Raw genomic sequence first — 25,737 nt, forward strand, 5'->3', positions numbered from 1 at the left:
GAGGATCAACAATTCACCCCAATTGGAGCAAGTTCCACAGCTATTCCAATAGATAATCTCACTACGGCTGCCGCCAACTCAACGACCACTGACAGGTGGCGGCCGATTGCGTGGAACAGCGTTCAGCCAAGGGCAGAAGATCCTGATCCATAGGCTGTTCGGGGGCAGATCCTACCACCAGTGATCGGCTGGTTGATCGGCCGCCATCGATGCATCTCGGCGACATGGAAGACAGCCGGGGGTGGCTACCACTGTGTGATGCTGTAGAAGTGACACACCATGGTGGAGAAGGAGAGAAACTGTTTCTTATGAGCCTTCTTGGAAGCAGGACGTTGAGATGAGGGAGGAGTCGATGGTTGAGAGGTCTGGGTATGTAAAAAATTTTCACGAGTAAGCTCTTTTTTGGAAGTCCAGGCGTTGGATTTTGGGGCCCATGATTTAGCACGAGCCGATGAAGGTTGAGCCTAAGAGTGAGCAGGTGACAGTGGGGAGGTTGAACAGGTGATCTTTAGTCTGGCCGATCTGACAACTGTGGCACTAAGGGTGAGATCACAAGGGAATGTAGGTGGACAATCACCCTCATGGGCATCCCTGCCACAGGTAACGCATTTGGCCGTATTGGAACACGACTGGCTGGTACGATTAAAATGCTGACACCAATAGCAACGTGTAGGGTTGGGAATGTAAAGACGAACTGAAATTATATCATATCCCACTTCAATGTTCAATGGAAGTTGAACTCAGCCAAATGTCAAGAAAAGAGCGTGGGTCGGTACCAATTCTTTTCAACCTTTTTCATGACTATGAATGGCCATGACGTCCTGATCAGACAGGTAATTTTCAATATCCTCTAGGATAATCCACCAAGTGATCTCGTATAAACTATCCTGCACAATGAATTTAAAGTACGGTGCACTTCCACCTGGACAGGGAAGGTGTATAGCAGTGTAGTTCGAAGCAATTTGTGTGCCTGGAGGGCACTGTGTTTCTAACGAGGTGCCATTTCGTAACCAGGAACAAGAATTTACAGGACCAGCAATTGCATCGACACCTTTCTAAATAATGAAAGGGTTGACTGTGGAGAAGTCTTGACCTTTGTCAGACCAAGAAACAACTAGGAACTGACAGAAGAATTGTCCATGGCTGAGACTTGTCTAGCTTTCTCTTGTGGGCAGAAGTTGTAGAATTTGAAGAAACAATTGTGAAAATATCCCCCAAGATTACCAGCATATCCGATCGTGCGCTCCTTCCTAGTGGGGGCCCTCTCTGAGGGCACTCCCAACTTAGGTAACTGTCCACACCTCAGGTCACACCTCCTGAGAAACAGATGGAGGGACCAATCGGCACGTTTGGAAGGTACTAGCTCGGGTCACCACCCCTCCCTGGACCTGGCCTTTACCAGGGGGTACATAAGTGTCCTATTTGTCTACCTGGGGCGGGGACTTACACGTTATCCCACCACCAGCTATGAGTGGTAACGCATGGGTCAGCCTTCAGACACACACAGGAGGAAGGAAAAGGAAAAGGGAGGAACAAAGAAAAGGAAAGGAAAGAAGAGAAGAATTCTCAAATGCCACAGTGGAGGAAAAGGTAAAGAGAAGAATCACGGAAAAGAGAAGGACAAAGTAAGGATAGGAGGAGGAGATTACTGTTTAACGTCGCGTCGACAACGAGTTCATTAGAGACGGAGCACAAGCTCGGATTACGGAAGGATGGGGAAGGAAATCGGCCGTGCCCTTTCTAAGGAACCATCCCGGCATTTGCCTGAAGCGATTTAGGGAAATCACGGAAAACCTAAATCAGGATGGCCGGACGCGGGATTGAACCGTCGTCCTCCCGAATGCGAGTCCAGTGTGCTAACCACTGCGCCACCTCGCTCGGTCAAAGTAAGGATAGAGACTTTCCAGTAAAGAGACAAAAGAAGAGAAACCACATCTAACAGTCACAAGCATCTGTCTCCAGACATAGGCACAAAACGTACTCCCAAAGAGAGGGAGAAGGGGAAGACGGGCGGGAAAGATCAGGGAGAGGGAAGGATGTGCAAAGGGAAGGTATGCAGCCTAGATAGGAAAAAGAGCTGCACTAGTTCAGGGCACCGTGCTCACCACGCATATACCACAAAAGAGCTGTGGACCTCCTGGGAGGGACAACATAGGAAGAAAGTGCTATAAGGAGCTAAAATAATATAGCAGATGGACATGGCTGGCTGACCAAAAAAAAAAAAAAGACAGCTACTCTGGAACACACTACAACCTCCAGCCTGAAAGTTTAGGCCAGAGTCTAGACATATCACAAAACATTAAAACCTTATTCACACTCATCACATCATCAGCTAAAATAGAGAGCAGATCCCCACCAATATTTGCTTCTGCCCTTGCATCACGATATAAAATGCACCCCATTAAAATATGACCAATAGAGATATGCGCACCACAAGCATCACAAAACGGGGGATCCTCTTGCCGTAGTATAAATCTAAGTGTGAGAGGGCAATGCCCCATCACTGCCAGCCATTCCTCATTCCACAACTGCATCCACTTTCTGTGTAGTGCAGAAACGACAACTTGCAAGGGAATAGGACACTATGCTACAACCTATCCTCTGCAGGCCTCCTTGGCAGCCCGATCTACCTGTTCATTTCCCCACATCCCTATATGACTTGGCACCCAGCTGAACAACACCTGCTTACTCTGCTGTTGGAGTAAGTACAGTTGGTCATATATCAGCCGGACGAACTCCTCAGCTGGGTACAAGTTCTGTAACGATGGTAAGACACTAAGGGAATTGGAACAAATGAGTAACCGTTTGCCCCGAATATGAAACATCTGCTCCAGTGCCTTCAGGATCGCTTGGAGCTCCGCTGAGGAAACAGTAGGCTCATCATGAAGGCGAATCCTGGTGACATGGTCGAGGAACACGAAAGAGTAGCCACGGGAATTTCCTTGCTTGGAACCATCGGTGGACACTATTGTGAAACTGTGATGTATATCTACAATATTAAAAAACGGAGATTGAAATGTAAAATCAGACGTACGATCTTTCTTAAAATTCGTCAAGGGTGTCCGGAGAAGCCAAGGTGGAAATCTGCTCCCACCCCGATGTAAAACATGAAGACCAGCCTCACCAATCTCTAGAAGGCAATCCTGTGCACAAATCACATAGGGCCTCATTGCTTGTTGCTGGTTATGAAAAAGCCTTTCCAGTGGAGGCCGAGCAACTGTATGGTAGGTGGGTGTGTATGGTGTGGACAGTGTTTATACGCCTGGTGCACCATATGTATTCATTGCCTGAAGTGATATGGCGGTTCACCAGCCTCTGCACAGAGGCTTGCCATGGGACTTGTTCTGAATGACACAGTGGCCAACCAAATCCCTTCATGGTGCACCACAGCCAACATCTTTGAATAAGAGGGTCTCGCAGACCCATACACCATGCACTCATAATAGAGCTGATATTGCACAAATGACCTGTGAAACCGGAGCAGACAAGTCCTGTCTGCTCCCCATGTACTGTGGCTAAGACATTTTAAAATACATAAAGCCTAAAGTGACCTTTTTTCAGATGGTAACCACATAAGCTTAGAGTCAAATATGAGGCCCAGAAACCTCACTGTGTCTTTCAAAGTAAGGACAGTGCCTCTCATCCTCAACTCAGTTTAAAAATGTAATGAGAATGGTTGAAAAGAACACGGTAGAAAACTTAAAAACCACTCTTCTGCGACCATTAATCCAAATGTTAAAGAGTTAGTTGTAACTCATCTGCTGTCATTGTGAGGCTTGAAGAAGAGCAAAACACAGACAGGACTTTTCACTACAGATTTAATGCTATAGCAAAGACAGTCACACTCAGGACACTACCTTGAGGGACACCATTCTCCCACTCAAAACATCAGACAGGATATCACTGACTCCGTATCAAATATCGTGGTGAGAGGAAGGACTTCATAAAAACGGGATGACAAACACGAAAACCTCATTCGAAAAGCTGCTCCAGAATATGATGCCTCCATGTAGTATCACAGGCCTTCTCAATGTAAAAAAAATTCCTAGAAGGTGATGTCAGCATAGGAAAACATGTTCTATAGCTGCCTCCAGGAGGGCAAGGTTATCAAAGGTCAAGCAATACCTCTGAACCCACACTGAAAGCCTGAGTTGCCTGAATTCAAAGATCCAGGTGAGGTGGCAGTTTACCATCCACTCCAAGGTCTTCCCCATGCAGCTAGTGAGGGCAACACTACAGTAACTATTTTCGCATGTACAGTCTTCCCCAGATTTTAAAAGAGGAATTAAAATTGCCTCACACCACAAGTTCGTTAAGTGACCTCACGCCCAAAATGGCATTAAAAATTGCGAGGAGGATATCTTTGTTTCGCTTTTTGAGGTGCCACTGCATACTGTAATGGATCCTGTCTTGACCAGGAGATGTGTCATGAGCCCCAAACAATGCAGAATCCAGCACCCATATGGAAAATGGACAGTTGTAATCTTCAGAGGTGGTTGGTTGGTTAGTTTAAAAGGGGGGAGAGATCAAACAGAGGTCATCGGCCCCTTGTTCCCAGTAGAACAATTACCCAAGAGAAAGAAGAAAACAAGACAAAGTACGGCACAATAATAGGAGAAAGGAAGAACCAGAAGAATGACAGAAGGACAACAAACAATACAATGGACAAAACAGGACAAGAAAACTACAGGAGAGATGCAAGAAACAGGTAGAAGGGATTGAAACGAGAGAGCAGATGACCATGGCTGGCCGATCACGAAAATAAAAAGGAGAAGCCAGCCACTCTGCAACACATTAAAACTTCCACTCTAAAAACACTAGGGTGGAGGACACAGAGGGGCAAAGGACATGCGCTAAAACTCAGATCAAATGGTAAAACCCAACCCCACGAATAAAACATAAAACTGAAGCTGCTGTTGAGGCATTGCCACCCAACACCAAAGGTAGGGTGCTGGGAAAGTTAAAAGTCTGCCACAGAGCGGCTAAAAGTGGGCAGTCCACCAAGAGGTGGACGACTGTCAGCTGGGAGCCACAGTAACACTGAGGTGGGTCCTCGTGACGAAGGAGGTGACCATGCGTTCACCACGTATGGCCAATGCGGAGCCAACAAAGGGCAACTGATTCCCTCTTAATGACACGCAGTTTGTTGAGTATACTGTTATGCCACTTCATCTCCCAAAGTCGAAAAAACTTGTGGCATAAGACAGAACGCAATTCAGTTTCAGAGATGCTATCTTCAGGAGTGGTTTCTGCTTAGCCTGTTTGGCCAGCCTGTCAGCAATTTCATTGCCCGGGATTCCAACATGTTCTGAGGGTCCAGACAAATAACACTGAACAACTGGACTGTTCCAAAGCAGAGATGGACTCCTGGATGTTCACTACCAAAGGATGGCAAAGGTAGCACTGGTCGATAGCTTGTAAGTTGCTAATGGTCGATAGCTTGTAAGTTGCTAAGGGAGTCAGAACAGAGAAGAAACGACTCACCAGAACAGGAACAGATGTACTGAAAGGCACAAGATATGGCCACAAGCTCTGTAGTGAATACACTGCATCCAGCGGGTAAGGAATGCTGTTCAATTGGGCCTCTGCGGACACAGGCGAAGCCAACATTAACGTCAGCCATCAAGCTGTCGGTGTAAACAACTTCAGAGGCCAGAACATGTAAGGAATTGAGAGGAAGTGACAGTGGAGAGTGGTGGGGTTAACAGAGTCCTTAGGGCCATGCAAAACTTCTAGATGAAGCTTCGGCGGAGGTGTATGTGAAGGGACCTCAAGTAGAGATGGTAACAGAGTTCGGAGAGAAGGGATCGCACGCGAACTGCAATCTTGAACCCTGACCCAGGCCGCCAATGCAGGAGATCAACTGCCACAGGTGCCAAAAGGAGACAGTAATTCAGATGCTCAGGAGAACTACGAATGTGTGCAAAGTAACTGGCGAGCCGTTGCACACGTCGGATTGGCAATGGAGGGACTCCGGCCTCCACCAGGACACTGGTCACCGGACTCATTCTAAAGGCTACCATCGCTAGGCGAATGCCACAGTGTTGCACTGGGTCAAGAAAACACAACGCTGAGGGCGCCGCTGAACCGTAAACCAGATTCCCATAGTCAAGGTGGGATTGAACAAGGGCTCTGTAGAGCTGCAGCAGCTTAGAGCGACCTGCACCCCAGTTGCTGTTGCTCAGGCAGTGGAGAGCACAGAGGATCTGCCAGCACTCCCACTTAAGCAGGTGAAGGAGAGGAAGCCAAGACAATTGGGTGTCAAAAGCCAGTCCTAATAATTAATATGTCTCACTACAGTGAGTGTATCATCGTTAAGATAAAGTTCAGGTTCCAGATGAATGGCATGACCCCTACAGAAGTGCATGACACACGACTTCACGCCTGGAAACTGGAGGCCGCGGGCTAGAGCCCATGACTGCACCTTGTGGACAGCTCCCTGTAGGTGCCACTCAGCAACACTAGTACTGGAGGAGCAATACAAAATGCAGAAGTCATCCGCATACAGACAGAGAAGCGATGACCGACGGCCCTACAGCTGCTGCTAGGCTGCTAATGGCCACTAAAAGTAGAGAAACACTCAATACGGAGCCCTGCGGGATGTCATTCTCCTGAATATGGGGGAAATATGGAAGGCACCAACTTGGACACAGAAAGTAGGCAGCGAAAGGAAGTTTTGGATAAAAATCTACAGCGGGGCCCGGGGACTTCACTCATAGAATGTGGCAAGAACACGATGTCACCAGGCCATGTCGGATGCTTTACGCAAGTCAAAAAAGATGGCAACCAGGTGTTGGCATCTGTTCAGATGGCAGACTCTAGGGACACCAGATTATCAGTGGTAGAGCGACCCTGGCGGAAGCCGCACTGACATGGAGTCAGTAGGCCACATGACTTCGGGTCCCAACCCAACCGCCAACACACCATACATTCCAGCAGCTTACAGAGAATGTTGGTGAGGCTGATGGGCCAATAGCTATCCATATCACACAGATTTTTACTGGGTTTTAGCACCGGAATGATGGTCTCTCCCACCATTGCGATGGAAAGACGCTATCGCACCAGATCCGGTTGAAGATGATGAGGAGATATCGCGTGTAGTCAGACAAGAGATGTTTAACCATCAGACTGTGGATGCGATACAGCCCATGGGCTGTGTTGTGGCAGTGCGCAAGGGCACTGAGGACCTCCCACTCTGTAAATGAGGTGTTATAGGGTTCACTGTGGCTTCTAGTGAAAGAGGACTTTCCATCCGCCATTTGAGGGTGCAAAAGGCCAGGGGGTTGGGGGGGGGAGAGGGGGTAGTTCCCCAATGCAGAGGCTCAAGCGTAGTGCTTAGCAAAGCAATCGCATTTGCGTCGGTAGAGAGCACGCCATTGATGTTAACTCCAGAGACACTTGTTGGGATCTGGTACCCAAAAAGAAGTCTGATCTTTGTCCAGACTTGGGGAGGTGACGTATGGCACCCAATGGTCGACATGTTTCTCGCCACACTCCTGTTTCCTTCGTTTTATAAGCAGGTGAACGAGGGCACAGAGCCACTTAAAGGTTATTAGGTGCTCTACGGAAGGGTGCCACTTATGTTGCTGTAGAGCTTGCCAACACTTTTTAATTGCCTTAGCAACTTCCAGTGACCACCAAGAGACTGTCTTTCGCCAGGGCACTCTAGAGAACGAGGGATCGCCACAGAAATTATCGTTGTGGTGAGCTGCTCAATCACAACATTGATGGCACCAGGTGGAGGAGATTCAACGGTGACAGCAGAGATGAATGCTACCCAGTCTGCCTTGTTGAAATCCGATCCCGGTAGGCATCCATTGGCATGAAGCCAGGTGAGTGACAGGAAGATGGAGAAGTGGTCACTACCACACAGGTCGTCATGTGCTCTCCAGTGGACAGATGGAAGCAGTCCTGGGCTGCAAATTGGTAAATCAATGACTGAGTACCTACCATGAGCCACACTGAAATGTGTGGCAGCTCAAGTATTAAAGTAGCAGAGCTCGAGTTAAAATCTCCTCAATGTAGGAGAGGTTTAGGGAGTTGATCAATCAGTTCAGCCAATACGTTCAGGGGTACCGCTCCATCTGGAGGGAGATAAACGTTGCAGACAGTTATTTTCTGCGTCGTCTGTATGCTGGCAGCCACAGCTTCAAGAGGAGTTTGAAGGGGCGCAAGTTCACTACCTACCGAGTTCAGCTCAAACGCAAATTCCACCTGACACTATTATATTCGCTACATTTCTTGTAATATCCCCTGTAGCCGCATAGAGCAGGGGTGCACATTGCTGGGAACCAGGATTCCTGGAGGGCAATGCAGAAAGCAGGTGTAAACTTAACAGTTGCCGTAGCTCAGCCAGGTGGTGGAAAAAAACTGCCGCAATTCCTCTGGAAAATGACGTGATCGTGAGACTGGGAAGGCATGAAACACTCAGTCAGGTTCATCTGCTGCCACTGACTTATCTCCTGAACAGGCTATATCCATTATGTCTGAGGGTCTGGCAAGATCTAGGTCCTCAGTGGATGCCAGAATCTTCACTTCATCCTCAGACGCAGAGCTTGTAGGTAGGGGTGGTGTGTGTGTGTCACCATAATTCCCTTGGTCTTTGAGGTCTTCTTTCTGGATTTCTCTCGCTTATCTTTGGGTTTCTCCGGCTGGGAGGGCTTCACTGATTCAGTCTTCAGGACTGAGGATGATCATAGTCCCTACAACCAGCTGCTTTAGGGCACTTCAGCCACTGGCAGATGTCATCTTTCCCACTAGCAAGACACCTGGGAAGGTAGAGACCCAAGGGACCCCTTCCTAGCAAGAGGAGCCAAAGAGGACTTATGCTTCTCTGGCTGAGAAGTGGGGACTGGTGTCCCCGATGGTTGGGGGGACAGTGCTCCTGAGCTATGTGGTGAGGGAGCAACCAGGGATTGAAGTGACCCCACTCCCCCCCTCCCTCCTCTCCCAGAAATTCTCCTGATGGTCTCCCACACAACAGAAATTTTTGTGGAATGACTAATGGTGTTCAGGTACTGTTGCTATGACCTCTTCTTGCTCTCTCGAATAATTCGGAAACACTTTGACCTCATCACCCAAAAGGCTGAAAGATTCTCTGCAGTTGGCTGACACTTGAACCTACGCAGAGCCACACACCTGGTCCTGATTGCAGAGCAGCATTCGGCACTCCATCAAGGGACACGTTGACTCTTCTGTTATGTGGACTGTGGAATGGATACTGCAGGCAGCATGTTGGATCATTTTGGTAATACGATCCACCCATGCCTCGACATTCACACAATGTTCGAACTGGGCTAACTGGCTATAAAGTATCATGTCGGCTCTATGGAGCATACATCACAGCAGTTTCCTTTCGGATTCCAAGCCATCTGGCAGATGAAGCCAGATTGGGACATAATTACTTACATGCAAGTCGTAGACCACTTCCCAATGAGCAATGTGAGCAAGGGCTGGAGAGCAAAGTGAGGGATCAATTGCAGAGAACGACCCAGTTGCTGTGCAGAAGTGAGTGCACTGTCCCGCAATTAGTAAGTATGGGCATGGTGACATGAGAAGCCTCTCAATTGCTCTACCCCTGGGGCAGGTAGTTGCAGAGCCCCAAAGCACATTGTGTGCATTAAAATTACCAGGGAGGGGAGGGGGAGCTGTGTAATAAGGTCAGTTAGGGCCTCTTCATCAAGCACATCATGTGGGGGTAAGTAAAGGGAACACATTGTCAACGGATGACGCACAAGCAGTGATACAGCAACTGCTTGTAAAGTTGTTGTACGTGAGAGAGGCGAGGAGTGGTAATCGGTACTGACGAAAATACCTACACCACCTCTAGCTCTCTCTCCACTCAGGTCGTCCTTTTTGTGGGGTACATAGCCTCGCAGCTCAGGGGTGTATGATTGATGGAAATGAGTCTCTTGGAGATACAGACAGTGGTCTACCCTGAGATAAGAGACAGAGTTCCTCCACATGCACTCTAAACCCCTGCGAGTTCCACTGTAGGATGGGAGCCATTTCATCGATGTGGTTTTAATTTACCCTTATCTTTGCACCGTGAAGGTGAAGCACCTGTAGAGCGAGGGGAGTGGAGGGGCTCCTGGATCCAAGGCATCTAACTCCATGATGTCCTTGTCATCAGTCAGACATGAAAGAATGACATCTGACAGCGTTCAGGACAGCTTTTGACACAAACGTCATGAACCTTTCCCTGCACTCTGTCCCTTCGAGGATGAAGGGAAAAAGGGGTCTTGAGAGGCACTCTGCTTTTAGTGTGCCTTCTTGACACTCACTGTAGAACTGTTGCTGGTCTTTTCTGTGGCAGCTGCTTGGACTGCCTTATCCTTACTCGTTTTGCCTAGGCATGTACACATCCAAGTACACAGGTGCTGATAATAGATGGTGGTACACTGGACAATGTCTGTGTTGAGGCAGGAACAGGTTTCTGCACCATGGAAGCATAAGAAGTGGTAAAGACGGGAAGTTTCGTCACCTTATATTCCTTTTTGGCTTCAGCCTAGGAGATCAGCTGGGTGACTTAGGTCCTGAATTTTTTATTCCTCTGCAAAAACAGAGCAGTCTCAGCTCCAGACTGGGCAGCTCCCAGAGCGGTTAACGCAGACTGCTGGAGATGGACAGTCAATCCCAGCTTCATGGGCTACCTTTCCACATTTCCCACCAGTCACTTCACCCCCGCAACTCAGCGTTGTGTGACCAAAACTCTGGCATTTGCAGCACCACTTAGGGTTAGGCCTTATGTACCTAACCCTAAGTCGGAGGAAACCTGCCATGATGTGGTCACGCAACGTAGGAGAATTAAAAGTCACAATGAAGGTCTTCTCAATTTCTCCATTATTCCTATGCATCCTTTGCTCTATGTCCACTATCCCCTGTAATACCCATTCCTATTTAAGTTCCCCTATGTGGATCTCCGCAATGTCACGGTATGTGACCACATCCTTCTAGAGTTAAGGGAGTTATGCAGTTCAACAGTTACATCATATTCCCCCCAATTTTTCTGACTTCATAAGTAGTTGCACCTGCTTTGCCTTGTTAGTCTCAACCAGTAGGGAACTATTTCACATCCGCTTAATAGACTTCAGGGTTCCAGCAAGTCCTTCCACACCTTTATGGATATACTTTTTTGAACGTCCCCTCCTTCCTCTCATGGCCAAAAACACAATTTGATTTATGAATCCTTAAGCCCTGTTACTATAATTCAAGAGATGCATGTTACCAAGAGGGCTAGCCTCCCTCATTTGTTTGGAGGGTTGAGTGTGAATTCTCCCAGGCGATACACGGTGCCCACTGGGAAGAGGAGATGATGATTTCGAGGGTTCCATCTCAGTCTCACGAGCAGCTAGGGAAACAAGGGTCCACTCAGACCGAGTCCTGCATGCCTGAGTAAGCCTTATACAACTGAGGTGCAGCAGGTTCCCCTGAGATTGCCCACTAACAGCTGTTCCACCTCAACAGCCATGCATCTCATCAACATTACCATCCTCGTTATCCAGGCAGTCAAGCCAAGATCTCCATTCCCTGTGGCACACAATGTTCCACTGCCGCACCATACAGTGGTCGCTGATGCATGCACATAGCTTATGGTAACAAAAGACTGGCAGCATTTATCAGTCCCCAAGTCAGGAAACCCGGTGTCACCAATCCTTACTCAGCAAACAAATGATGAGCCCCTGACGGCAGTATTTAATAGAGGGCAGTGATGCACCAAATGTTCTATTTCTGAATGAGTGGAGGTCTTTTTTGCACCAGCAAATCTGTACTTGGAATCGTCAAAGTGAATTTTGGGCGAGTAATTTCTTCTCTGGCCAAATGTTTGGACAGTTCATTCACCGAGATACCCACATGACTTGGGACCCAGAGGAAGACAGTTGAGCAGGTAATAAGATGGAAACCAGACAAAGATTATTATTTGCAAATATCACAGGCTGAAATGAGAATTGTAACATTGATTAACAGCCTGGAGACTATTCATTGAGTCACTGCAAATTAGTATGTGGTTGAGGGCTCTTAATGACAATCAGCCCCACTATAAAAACACCACGTGTTCCTAGCAGCGAACGTTCCTGACTGGCAGGAGATTGAAAAGTATATCCTATCCAATTGATTGGTTTTAGGGCCATCATTGCAAATGACAGAAGCACCCCTAATACTCCGGATTAATTTACAGAGCAAGATGCCAAAGGCTATTGGGGCAACTGAAACTTTTAGAGCCTTGAAATATATTGGTCCTAATTCATGGTCTGGGTCATAATGACAGAGAGAAAAAGTAGGGGTGGGGGGTCTTTGGCAGATGGTCTCGTGGCACATTCCAACAACTAATCCCACCGCAGGATTGGTATTGGGGTCTATGCCCTTGTACAAAAAAATATTTTTAAGTTGGATGATTACAAAATTGTTGTATGGTACTTGCATAAAAGAGCAAGAGCTGACAGCATCTGCAATGAAGTGATATGATCCTCACTTCAGCAAGGACACTGTCCACTGGACTATGTCGAATAGGTGCTGAGCCAATCTTATTACACAGCCATGTATTAGGTCCAAAAATTTCAAAGCCACAGGTGTCACTCAGCCATAAAACTAGCAACTATAGTCCAGTCTGGATGGGACCAGTCTCCATTCAATATGGAGCACAGTAGCATGAGCCCCTTCTCGAGAGGCGTGGGCGAGGAAGCAGAAAGAGTTAAGCTTTCACACACAGTTAGTGTTTAGTCGAGGAACATGGGGCAGCCATGGTACATTTTTATAGAAGGCAAGCACCATAAATCAGGACTGTGCAACAACATCCAAGATTTGGGTAGCCAAGCTGGGTCAGGATGAACTATGTTACAACAACAGAAATGTGCAACTCATTGTTTCCTGGAAGAGAAGTGGAAGCCATGGGAAAGGGTCCAGGCAGAGACTCTTTGGATGGCTCCTTGAAGCTGGTGTTCAGCAAAGGCTACAGATTTGAAGCTATACCAAACACATATAGCATGAGAGTAACTATTATTCTGACAAAGATCACTAGTTTGTTGATGACAATTAGAAAGCTTTACATTCAGCATGGAGTCTCAAAAAATGCCATTCTCCTGGATCCATGGGAGCTGAGCAATGTATGAACTCTGGCACTAAATAATAGATGTGATAAAAACAGATGAACAAAATTTTGTAGGGAGCCTCAAAAGTCCCAGTCATGGAGGATAGGTAAGAAGTGACTGCGCCAAGCGGTGTCATATGACTTACGTAGATCAAAACTGCAATGTTCTTGAAATTTAGCAAAATCCTGTGTGATGATTATTCTCAACATAACAAGATGTAGGCATAGTTAAGCTCGGTATACAAGAACCTGATTGTCAGTCGACCAGAACTGGTTATTTAAATAAAGATTGTATCAGCAGTTCATGGTAGCAATCACGACATTTTTAAATTGCTAGATGTAGATCATCCCCCCCACCCCCTCCAAAAAAACTACACTGATAATGGGGAAGAGAGGTCTAATGTTTCTTGAACCCAGCACAGCTCTCTTGTTGCCATCCTTTCAAGTAGTTTGTAAAGCAAGTTGGTGAGGCTAATGTGTGTGTGTGTAGCTGTTGGATTTTTGTCTAGCTCAAGGATTGAGATAATGACACTATCTCTCCTTTGTGAAGGGAAAATGCCTTTGAGCCAAATATAATTGGAGATCAGTAGATAGAGCCTCTGAGTAACAGTCAGATGTTGGATAATCTGATTACGACTAAATGCAGGGCCAGGAACCTTATGCAACAAGTCAATAGCCTGAAGCAGCTTCCAGTGATAAATGTTTATAATTAATTGAGGACTACAGGGATGGGGATAAAGAATAAGGTATGTCCAACTTTTCTTTTAAGCACTCAAAAGATAGTCTGATAGACGGACAAGAAGAAGATACCAACACCTATGCAAAGCGGTCATGAGGTGTTTAGCAATAACTAACACACTGATAAAAATACCACTGCGAAGAAGAAAACCTGGTACAGTAATTGAGCTTGATGTCCCAGCAGACTAAGGAGGTTGCCCCACAGAACTAAGGAAGTTGCCCCACAGAGGGACAGATCAGGACTGTAAAGAAATTTGTCAACTGGAAGGCCCCTAACAGGCGATATGGCACTCCACCATGGAATGGTGTGCACTGAAATCCCAAAGTAGTTGTTGGGTCAAGGTGGACATCTCAAGGTAAATAAATGCCCTTCCTGGGGGCAAATAAAAGCTACAGTGGTCTTCTGCTGGGGTCGTTTGCACTTTCAGTGCTATTGCTTCCAATGCGATACAGAGGGGAATCCATTCACTGATGACATCTGTGTGAACCAATGTACTGATCTCTCCACACTCTCTCAGTGCCAGTGCCAGTACAGTTCCAACAGAATACACAGTAATCGCAGAGACTGAACGATCGGTGAAATGTATTTCTTTTGGTAGCAACACAGGTCACGGAAGAAGACATTATAAGTTATAGTGTTGGTGGATAACAGTGATATCCACTGCAGTCCCATTGAAATAGCATGTAAGGTCGCCCTGGTTAGGTGCGAGGTGTCCAAGATGACACTTCATGGATGCCCCAGCATCATTCTCTGTCACCGTTGGAGGTGGAATAATATCAAGGAACATCGGTTCAGAGACCTACAGCATGAGGGAGATCTAGTGCTTCCAGAATAGCCTCCTCCTGAGTTTTTCTCTTTTTCTCCTTGAGTACTTACGATGGTCAGACTCTTGCAAGGATATATCTGCTGCGATAGGAGGAACTGAATAGAAGTAGGCAGACCTAAGACAGGCAGTTTGTGACTCCTCCTGCTTCCCAGCTGGTATCATGTCAATGGTCTGTCAATTTCTTGGGAAAGGGTTCCTGAAAGGGAAACCTGTCATCAGAAACTGGAGGAGGATGTCACTTCTACTAGGTGCAAGGAGTCGAGGTCCCAAAAGTTGGTGCTGCAGGAACCACAAGAGGGGAGTGTGTATCTCTCTCCCCTAGGGTCTAATATAGTTGCATGACTACCACAGGTTGACATCTAGGTACTGCCACTGGCATGGCCATTGTAGCTGCAGCAGTCAGTATCACGGAGCATGATAGAAACAATGGTACTTTTTCATAGCTTCAAAATTCAAGTGACAATCAGAGACCTTGCATTTATGGATTTTAGTATTTCATAATTAGGGTATCACGCTTCAGGACTTGGGGATGGTGGTCACTTCCACCACCTGACATGAACAGTTGGTAGTACATTTTCATCACATTGCTGACCATAGTGTTCACAATTTGCGTCACACATACAACAAAAAGACATACACCCAATGTGTTGGCATGCGAAGCATCACATCGAGAATGGGAAATACAGCATCATCTCACAGTGGGAGACCACAATCTTAACTTTCACAGGAAGTTAATCCCCTAGACACAGACACTGGGCATTCCAGGGTGAATCTATGTTTCTCACATTTCTCTGTGGGTTCTCATGGTTCTTCATCCATCTGCAGAATTAAGTGCAGTGAAAAGTTAAATCTTTTAGTATGTTTAGGTTCTCATGGGGTGTGACAGTAACAAACGCATCACCAAGTCACCAGGTCTTTAAATATGTCTGCTTGTGTCTGTATGTGTGGATGGATATGTGCGTGTGTGCGAGTGTATACCTGTCCTTTTTTCCCCCTAAGGTAAGTCTTTCCGCTCCCGGGATTGGAATGACTCCTTACCCTCTCCCTTAAAACCCACTTCCTTTCGTCTTCCCCTCTCCTTCCCTCTTTCCTGATGAGGCAACAGTCTGTTGCGAAAGCTTGAATTTTGTGTGTATGTTTGTGTTTGTTTGTGTGTCTATCGACCTGCCAGCGCTTTTGTTCGGTAAGTCACCTCATCTTTGTTTTTATATATAATCATCACCAAGTCTCTTAGAAGTGAGCAGCACCTGGGAATAGGTAGGATACAGCGTTTTAATTAAGAGAACTATTTCATAATTTGTTAAGCGAAGAGATTTATCCACACAAATTTTCAATATTCTCAACAAAAAACACTGGCCTGTTGTGCGGGTGCAAACCAGTGAGTGAGTGGTGTACATTTCAGCTGTTCATCCGGTTTTGCTTTTATTTCATAGTGTGACCAATGAAGGAAAGATGATGATTTGCACTGAAGAAATTTTGGTCTTTCTGAAGATACTTCCAGAGCCTCTGGCCACTGGCTGATTATCTAGGTATTTTCCACTGTGCCAGATATACATCATGATAACACTACTCCAGATGGATGCTATCCCAATGGGCACAATCCAGCTGGAGCAATGATCACCTGGTTTGATGGCTACTGCTAGGAGTCCCAGAGCCCCCAAACTGACAGTATAATATGAAGAACTAGAGTTTCAAATAGAAATTTTTGGTACATGCTTTAGGTGAGGGACACAATACACTATAATTTTACTTTCTTAGCTGCATATTTACAATCGTGTGGTTTCAATTTTCACTAAACATTGTTCAGAAACATTTGTAGCAACATATGATCTACAGTAGAAAACAGTTAAATGATCCAGTCAAGTGCTCAACATCTAAACATTTAACACCATGTTAGTTTTCTACAGAACAAGTACCCTGTATAAAATGACAGAACTTTTTAACATTTCAGTTGTTACTATTGTGGGGAACTAAAATGCTCAATTTACATTAATGAAATCTTTAACATTACTTATTAAAAACTATCCATTATGAAATTTGGTATAGGAAAGCTTTGTATTTTACAACAAAAATTTATTTGAAATATGTTACTAGTTTCCATTGAATATATTTCACCATTTACATCAAATAATCTCCATTGCAAATCATACGAAATTATAATTACAATATTATAAGAAGTTGCCATTGTCAATAACCATATAAGAATGGGTACCGCACCAATGAGTGTTGCTATGAAGCAGTTGCTACGCATTACATTGGTGGTAGTTTCAGTAAGCATTTAAGTACTAACACTTGTTGGCATGTTGGAATGGAAAATTATTAATAAATGAAAAAATATGAATCTTGGGTGTCCAAAATTATTTTTAAATACACCACTTTCACATAAAAAAATAAAGTAGGCCAAAAAGTTGGACTAGCACTTTCTCAATGAAGAAGAATGACAATTGTCGTCAGTTACTGTCATCAACATCGATTCTTCAAGTTACAAAATGGATGAAAAAATACAAAAATAAGGCAACGGTAACCCACTCACTCATAGTAGGCTTAAGGAAGACAACAGTGAATACTATTTTCCATTGTCTGTTTCTGCATTTTGCGCATCAGTCCGCAATAGATGAGTTGTTGCTGTTGCCATTCCCTTATTTTACGTATTCTTGAAGTTACACAATTAATGTTTCGTTTCCTGCTCTAAAGCCTACAAGGCTTTCAACAATCTTATTTATTAATTGAGAAGATTCCAATTTAGAACTGAAAATTTGGGTAACTTCTGAATATACTGAGAGAAAGGGCATTAAACCAGGCACCTAATCCTCAGGGTGCTGTGGGAGGTACCAGCTCAGGCAGCAATAGTGTATTCCCTGCTTAGTCAGGGGCTACCACTACGTGGGTACTTACAACTCTTAAAGAGTTCAACATTTTCTCAGCACACAAATTTGTAGAATTATTGTAACATAGTTCTCCGTATGCCAGTAATGCTCAGTGTTGGTTTTCCACATTGTTCCCTTGCACATTTCAAAAGTTTCTGCTCTCCTCATTAGCACAGCGCTGACAAACGACAATCACTGACAACACAGCAGAATTTGCTCACGTAACTAACTTGATCTGGCACCCTCATGATGAGGGGTGGCCTTTACTGTGATCAGCTACAATAGGAAGCATAATGAGCCGTACCATTAGGTAAGATTCCAGCATAAAAGTTCATGAACTTCTTAACTGTTACTTTGAGTGCAATACAGTTGCTGCTGCTTGACAGAATACAATTCTACAGATACCTGCATGTGAAAAATAAACATCTGCAATTTATGTTACAACATACACGACCTTTTCACGGTCTTTACATCAGCCTTAGTTTCAGATGTTGCATGATTGTCCAGAGTTAAAAAAAAAAAAAAAAAAAAAAAAAACTTTCAAACTGATGATTTGTCACATTAGCAAAATCCAACCTTTCCTTCAATGCAATTCGTTTTCAAAATGTAAAAGGTCTCCTGAATGTTTATGTACATCCACAATCAGACAATTCCTGATATATATTTGAACGTATGTGATACTATTGTCGATGCATTGATTTACAATTGCTTTTTTATGATTTGATATCACACATGCACGCACGCACAGAGACAGACAGACAGAGAGAAAATTAATTCTTACTAAGAGAACAAGTTATCTGTGCACTAAAGCTAATCTAACATTCTGCCGAACTTCAATAACTGTACTTAGGTATGGTTCTCACTCCTTTCTGCAACATTGTAACAACAGAAAATTTGACAGTAAGTAGTAGTGTGAATACCAGTAAACAAATATGTTCTACTTACAAGCTGAAGCTGAGTATGGACATGTTGAACTATGAGCTCAATTGCTACTTGGTTGTCACCACCACGAGGAACAATAATATCTGCATGCACCATGGAAGGTGCTATGTAATGGAAGAATGCAGGCTGCACAAGATTGCAGTACTGCTTAAGAACACCTTCGAGATCACGGCCCCTTTGTGAAATATCCCGACGTAATCGTCGCGCTAACCGAACATCAGCATCAGTATCCACAAAAATTTTCATGTCTAGCAACTGTAAAAGAGATCATGTTAAATGAAAACAATAATTCATGAGACTGTATGATAATAAATTATACTTTAAGAATTTGGACATACTTGACAGTTCCTTTCCTTATTTTGTCTTTTTTATGGCAGCATGTTCACTCAAAAGAACCAAAAACTCTTAATATTTTAATGAACAGTAAATTATGGTCCTAGCAGACATGGAAAAGCAATTCTGGCCAAGAACGTTTTGCATGCTACTGCAGATCAGAAGTAGCTCAAATTTTGAACAGGTTGAAGTAAGTAGAGTTGGACATTCAACCACAACCATTTTATTTGGTCATAAGAAATGCTAATCAGAAGCTAGTAATAAACCATTCAACAATTTTTTTATCACCACAGCACATTTGCTGGCAATGAGTAAGCACAGGAATAACAAGGCAAGTCCTGCATCAACTAATAACAGGCCAAACAACAAAAACACAGTCTGCTGAATTCAATATAAACCATACAACAGTTGTTGTTTTCACTGATCAGAGTTCTTATATCTTTGAATTATTCCACATTTTTGAAGTGACAAATTTTACCTTCAGAAACCATCAAAAGTATCCGGACACCTCCAAAAACATGTTTTTCATATTAGCTGCATTGTGCTGCCACCTACTACCAGGTACTCCGTATCAGCGACCTCAGTAGTCATTAGACATAATGAGAGAGCAGAATGGGGTGCTCCGCGGAAGTCACAGACTACAAATGTGGTCAGGTGATTGGGTGCCACTTGTGGCATGCTTCTGTACGTGAGATTTGCACATTCCTAAACATCCCTAGATCCACTGTTTCCGATGTGATAGTGAAGTGGAAACTTGAAGCACAAAAGCGTACAAGCCAACCTCATATGATAACTGACAGAGACCACTGACGGTTGAAGAGGGTCGTAATGTGTAATGGGCAGACATTTATCCAGATGATCACACAGGAATTCCAAACTGCATCAGGATCCATTGCAAGTACTATGACAGTTGGGTGGGAAGTGAGAAAACTGATTTTATGGTCGAGCAGCTGCTCATAAGCCACACATCATGTCAGCAAATGCCAAATGACGACTCACCTGGTGTAAGGAGCATAAACATTGGACAACTGAACAGTGGAAAAACTTAGTGTGGACTGACTAATCACGGTACACAATGTGGCGATCCGATGACAGGGTGTGGAGATGGAAAATGCCTGGTGAACGTCGTCTGCCAGCTTTTGTAGTGCCAACAGTAAAATTTGAAGGTGGTGGTAGTGGTATTATGGTGTGGTCATGTTTTTCATGGAGGGGCTTGCACTCCTTGTTGTTTTACATAGTGCTATCACAGCACAAGCCTACATTGACATTTTAAGCACCTTCTTGCTTCCCACTGTTGAAGAGCAATTCGGGTATGGCGATTGTATCTTTCAACACAATCAAACACCTGTTCATAATTCACGGCCTGTGGTGCAGTGGTTACACAACAGTAACATCTGTGTAATGGACTGGCCTGCAGTATCCTGACCTGAATCTTGTAGAACACCTTTGGAATGCTTTGGAACGCCGACTTTGTGCCAGCCTCACTGACAGTCATCGGTACCTCTCCTCAGCGCAGCACTCCATGAAAAATGGGCTGCCATTCCCCAAGAAACTTTATAGCACCTGACTGAACGTATGCCTGCAAGAGTGGAAGCTGTCATCAAGGCTAAGGGTTGGCCAACACCATACTGAATTCCGGCATTACCGATGGAGGGCGCAGGAACTTTTAAGTCATTTTCAGCCAGGTGTCTGGATACTTTTGATCACATAGTGTGACTCTCAGGTACAGTATTGTGGCACGACATGTGAAATAACACAATGTATACAGGTGTGGATGGCAGGATGGGCAGATTATTGTTTCATTGGGAAATCTGAACAGTGGAACATGCAACCAGTCACAAAAATCTACCACCTCTTTGCATTCATGGGGAGTGGGGGAAGCTATTATCTTCGTGAGATTCACATTCATGGATAAAACATAGGGGTTTTCAGACATATTTCATTAACATGCCGTTTTTATATAATCCATTCAGTAATTTTATTGATGGTATTTAATTCACATGATCAATTTCATCTTTCCACATGCTGTGGCAGTCACACTTAACCAATAAAGAGAGTATATAAAGTGATCCAAAAGCAATCACAAGGATAATCAATACACTACTGTAAGCATAAAATTGGTCATTTTTGTGAGTACCCAATATGAAGGGCAAACACACAGCAACCAAAGTTTAAAAAATTAAGTTTTTGAATCACTTTAGGTACATCAAACTTTCAGCACAAGATCACTGCCAAAAGCACATGTGAAGATGAAATTGTATAATTTGGAATCAGGCAAACAAGTTAAATCCCATCAAGAAAACAGCTGAATGGATTATCCAATATCTATGTATTGTAGATATTATGAAATTGGTTCGCAAGCTAACTCCTATAGAATGTGGGATACTCTAGCTTTCCTGCAAGCAGTCACAGATGAACCTACAGCTTAACTCTGAATCCAAACCAGAATGTGTCATGGCATTTTTAACATATATGGATGACTTTGAAAGATAAAAGTCACATTTTGCATAAGAAAGTTTACATTTCTCAAGGACCAAATATATGAGGAGGATTTCAAGTACAGTAAAACCCCACTTTTACATTCATGGAATTAATGTTTTCCCGTGGGTAATGACATAGTTCCCATCAATTTCCTATGTTCACAATGTTAATTTGCACCCAATTTTGTGTCATCACACTTATATCTTCCCGCAATTTACACTTCATGAATACATTTTCATGGAAAAAACAACTTACGTAACTGATGTTAAATTACAGTGAATGGTGCTAGCCATCAAATAGTATTTACAATTGTTACCACGGCACTCTACCCAGCAGAACTGAACCGGTAAATAGGTAAAAGCCTGAAAAATTCATGCTTTATCTCCTGCTGCTGCTGCCACCGCCAAGTGCTATTCAGTGTGGTGGCTGATGGGAGTAACTAGGTACATTCGAATAGAGGTATCACGACCAATCTCAACCATTTTCCAACTACGACCAATCTCAACCATTTTCCAACTGTCTCCATTGCGCCTGCGCACCTTCGTAATTATTGTGATCACAACAATATGTTATTCACACCATATTTAATGTGTTTCATTGTCTGGCCACTTTAAGCACTATCAACACATTTGCTCACTCTCAGACATTTGTTTTTGGCTTAAACACTGCACCAGTTATGTATTTTTTCACACTTAGCAACATGCATTCCGAGAATTTAGTCATTGCCAAGTACAAATACTTAAGTATTTTTTCACGATGTTTCACAAACTGAGTGATATTTTGCGTGTGTGGTTTTCTATATAATTCAGGGGCATGGCACCTGATAACCTCAAAATGATGATTACAGTACCACAAAGACACAGAACAACACATAAGCAACCACCACATAAAATACTCATGTAAATATTTGCAGCTGACAACAAGAACAAATTCTCTAAACAATGTGATGCTAAGCATGAAAAAGTACACAACTGATGCAATATTTCATTATCTGCTTACTGAATGACAGTTGCAGGCTTTCCAAAAACATTAATTTTGATGTATTAAGTCAAATGTTTCTACTTGCCAGACAGTTATCAGTTCCAGTTACATTGGAGGTTTTTATTAGATACTAAATTATTATTAGATAATAAACAAGTCTTTGATAAATATTTTGGTTCTTATTATGTACATATATGTCACAAAGTACAAAAATGCAAGGGAGATCCTATATGTAACTTTTAATAGATACAACATTATTTCACACATTTTACATTTACCCGCACTGTACACCATTTTTCTCATCTCTTGAAAAGTGCAAATGTGGGCTTTCACTGTAATAGCATAAAATTCAAAAGTACAAATGTACCTCATGAACTAGATATCATCCACAACTGCCCACAACTGCCCATTGTACAGAAGGGAGGAACAACTGAATAGAACTAACAATAAGTAATATTACGGACATCATACTTCCAGTTAAATTATTCCCATTGTTATGCCCCCAATGCAATGACGTAAAATCACAATGCAGTTTAGTATTGGTATATCTGTCTCTTCAATCATACAAGCACAGAATGCATCAAGAGTACATACAAAATCAAAATTCTACAAATTTTTCTGTGGTAAATTCACATAACACACATATAAAAGAGAAATTTGTCCTCCTTTAAACCCTACAAGATTACTAAATAATGAAGTGCACAGATAGTTCATATGGTAATGTATTACTATTGCATTATTCAAAATCTCACAGATTACAAAAGTGGAACAAAAAATATGAAATACAATAGCAATGTAAAACACTAACCTTCAAAACTTCTGCATTGTAGAATGTTAAAATTCCTTCAAATATGATCACATTTGCACCATACATTGTTTTCTGCAACAAAAGCAAAAAAGAATTGAAAACATGAATATTGTTATACTACTGTTAAATCAAAATGGTTAGCTCTAAAATAGGAAATAGGGTGCAGCAGAAAATGAGACAAACCACACTGAAAAGCAATTAAAACAGAGGGCTGAGTCACCTGGTCAAGGTGGTAGGGGTGAGGGTCCCCAGACACAGCATGCAGCTTGAGACACCCTAATTCCAAATATCTCGGCACTGCCCCAAATTTAGCTTAAATTATATCCAAAAATAAAAACCACTTTTGCATGAAAACTGATGTCCAGCTCAACTGTCCATGAACTGAATGTTAGTATTTGAGGCAAAGTAGTCTGGAGGCCATGCTCTGCATGGAGGGCCACAAGAAGTGGGCACTCCACCAGGATCTGAGCTACTGCCTGTACAGCTCCATAACTACAATGTGGAGATGACCCGTTGCGTAAAACATTATGTAAAATATAACTGTGGGTTAGCCTGATAAGAACAATGTAGAGGTGACATAGGTCAATGAATTCCTTCCAGGAGGAACAGAAGGATGAGCACATGCAGCAGTAGTCTCCTTGATAGCACAGAGTTCGTTAAAGGGGGCATTAGCCAACAACATGTCATTTCATCTCTGAGTGAGCAGAGGTCTTTTATTGCACCGTCAATCTGCACCTCGTACCAGTGAAGCACATGTGGTGTGAGTAATCACTCCTCCATTCAAATGGTCAGCCAAATCATACCCTGCAATACCTACATGAGTCCGTGCGCATGGAGACAAGTGAATAGTCATTATGACTAAGTTCTGCAAGAAGGACTTTAATAGCAGATACCCCTGGGGAATAACATTTTCACCAGCCAACGGCCTGAAGAGTGGTCACTGAACTACTACATATTAAATTGCAGTCAACAGATGTTTATTAAATAAAGTGTAGGGCTCTCTTAATGAGAATCAGCTCCACTGTAAAGAAACAAGACCCTGGCAACTGACAGTGTCACTGACCAACAGCGGATATAAAAACATATCCTGTCTCATTCGTGGTTTTTGATCCATGTGTGTAAAAGATGGTAGCATACTGGAATTCCTGAAGAATTGATGGTTACAAATGCCAAAACATCATTGAGGGCAACAGACTTCAAGACCTTGATATAAAGTGTCTAATTCATGGCTACGGCAACAACCTTGGTGAGAGAAGGGGTAGGAGGGTTGCACAAGGAAACATTGGGAGTACATTCCCGGGAGGAGAGGTGGAGATACTGGCAGAGGTACCACATATGTAAAAAGGGGATACATTGGATGATCAGGAAATTGTCAAATGGCAATTGCACAGGAGACTAACATGGTGCCACTGGAACTGAAAGGGAAGATTCCAGCTTCAGCAAGGATGATATTCATGGTACAAGCCCAGAAAGCACCAGTGGTCAGTCTCATGCTACAAAGATGGAGTGGGTCTAACTACTTCAGAGTCGAGGATGCTACTGAGACACAAACCTGGCAACCATACTAAAGCCATGATGAGACCAGGACCCGGTGAATAAGGAGAAGAGCAGCACAATCTGCACCCCAAGAGGTTTGAGAGTGGAACACAAGGGTACTAAGCTTCCACAGGCAACTAGTCTTTAGCTGACAAATATGGGGCAACTAACGGAGCATTTTGTTGAAAAGAAGGCCCAAAAGTGAGATTCTGCAACACCTTTCCTTCCAAGTGCTGGGTACCCATGTACAAGTCTGGGTCAAGATGGATGGTGGTCAAATTCAAATGCCAGAAATGCATGACCTGCAATTTTTCAGGGAACCGTGGGAAAGGGTCCATACAGAGGTCTGTCAGAGGGCACCTTGGAGGTGGTGTTTAGCTGAGGTTAATGAGTGGGAGTTGTACCAAATGCAAAAATCATTGGGATATTGTGCAGGGGTTATCAGCAGTCCAACAGAGATACTAGCCCACTGATGGTGATGAGGAAGAGAGTGACTCAAGACAGAGTGCTCTGAGACCTGTGGAGAGCTGAGTGAAGTACGAGCTTGGATCCACAACAAACAGTGGGCTAAAAAAAACTGATGAATAAAAAAGGGAGCCTCGAAAGACTCAGTCCTGGAGGGTAAGTAAAATTTAATGGTGTGAAGCAGAGTCATATGCGTTATGTAGGTCAAAAGAGACAGATAAGGTGTTGACATTTAGAAAAAGCCTGTCGGATTGCTTTTTCCAACCAAGCTAGGTGGTCAGCTATGGATTGTCCCTCCCAGAAACCACAATGATAGGGTGACAAAAGGCCTCTGAACTCAATAAGCCAACATAGTCAGCAGGGAACCATCCTTTCAAGAAGTTTGCAGACAACATTGGTGAGGCTAATTGCTAAGTAGCTGTTGAGAGATGCGGAGTTTCTTCCTGGCTTAAGGATTGGGACAATGATATTATCTCACCACTGTGAAGGCAAGACATTTTCGAGCCAAATACGGTTGAAGACATTCAATTGGTGTAACCTTGGAGTTGCATTCAGGTGTTGAATCATTATATTATGAATTAAATTAGAGGTTGTACCATGAGACAAGGCAAGAGCCTGAAACAATTCTTAGTCAGTGAAAGGTGTATTTTACGATTTTCCATAGTGGTCAAT

General features: G+C 43.7%; 1 protein-coding gene across 2 annotated transcripts in view; it reads right to left on the minus strand.

The window, feature by feature from the left end:
• Positions 1 to 25,737, minus strand: part of LOC124606778 (uridine-cytidine kinase-like 1) — a 120,901-nt gene that overhangs the window by 30,154 nt on the left and 65,010 nt on the right. For both annotated transcript variants that reach the window (XM_047138837.1, XM_047138836.1), the window contains exons 6-7: positions 23,065 to 23,136; positions 18,465 to 18,716 (exon numbers count right to left, since the gene is read on the minus strand). In XM_047138837.1, the coding sequence (XP_046994793.1) occupies positions 18,465 to 18,716; positions 23,065 to 23,136 (324 nt within the window). The remainder of the gene's footprint in view (positions 1 to 18,464; positions 18,717 to 23,064; positions 23,137 to 25,737) is intronic.

Source organism: Schistocerca americana, chromosome 3, assembly GCF_021461395.2.
Source record: "Schistocerca americana isolate TAMUIC-IGC-003095 chromosome 3, iqSchAmer2.1, whole genome shotgun sequence".
Lineage (NCBI taxonomy): Eukaryota > Metazoa > Arthropoda > Insecta > Orthoptera > Acrididae > Schistocerca > Schistocerca americana.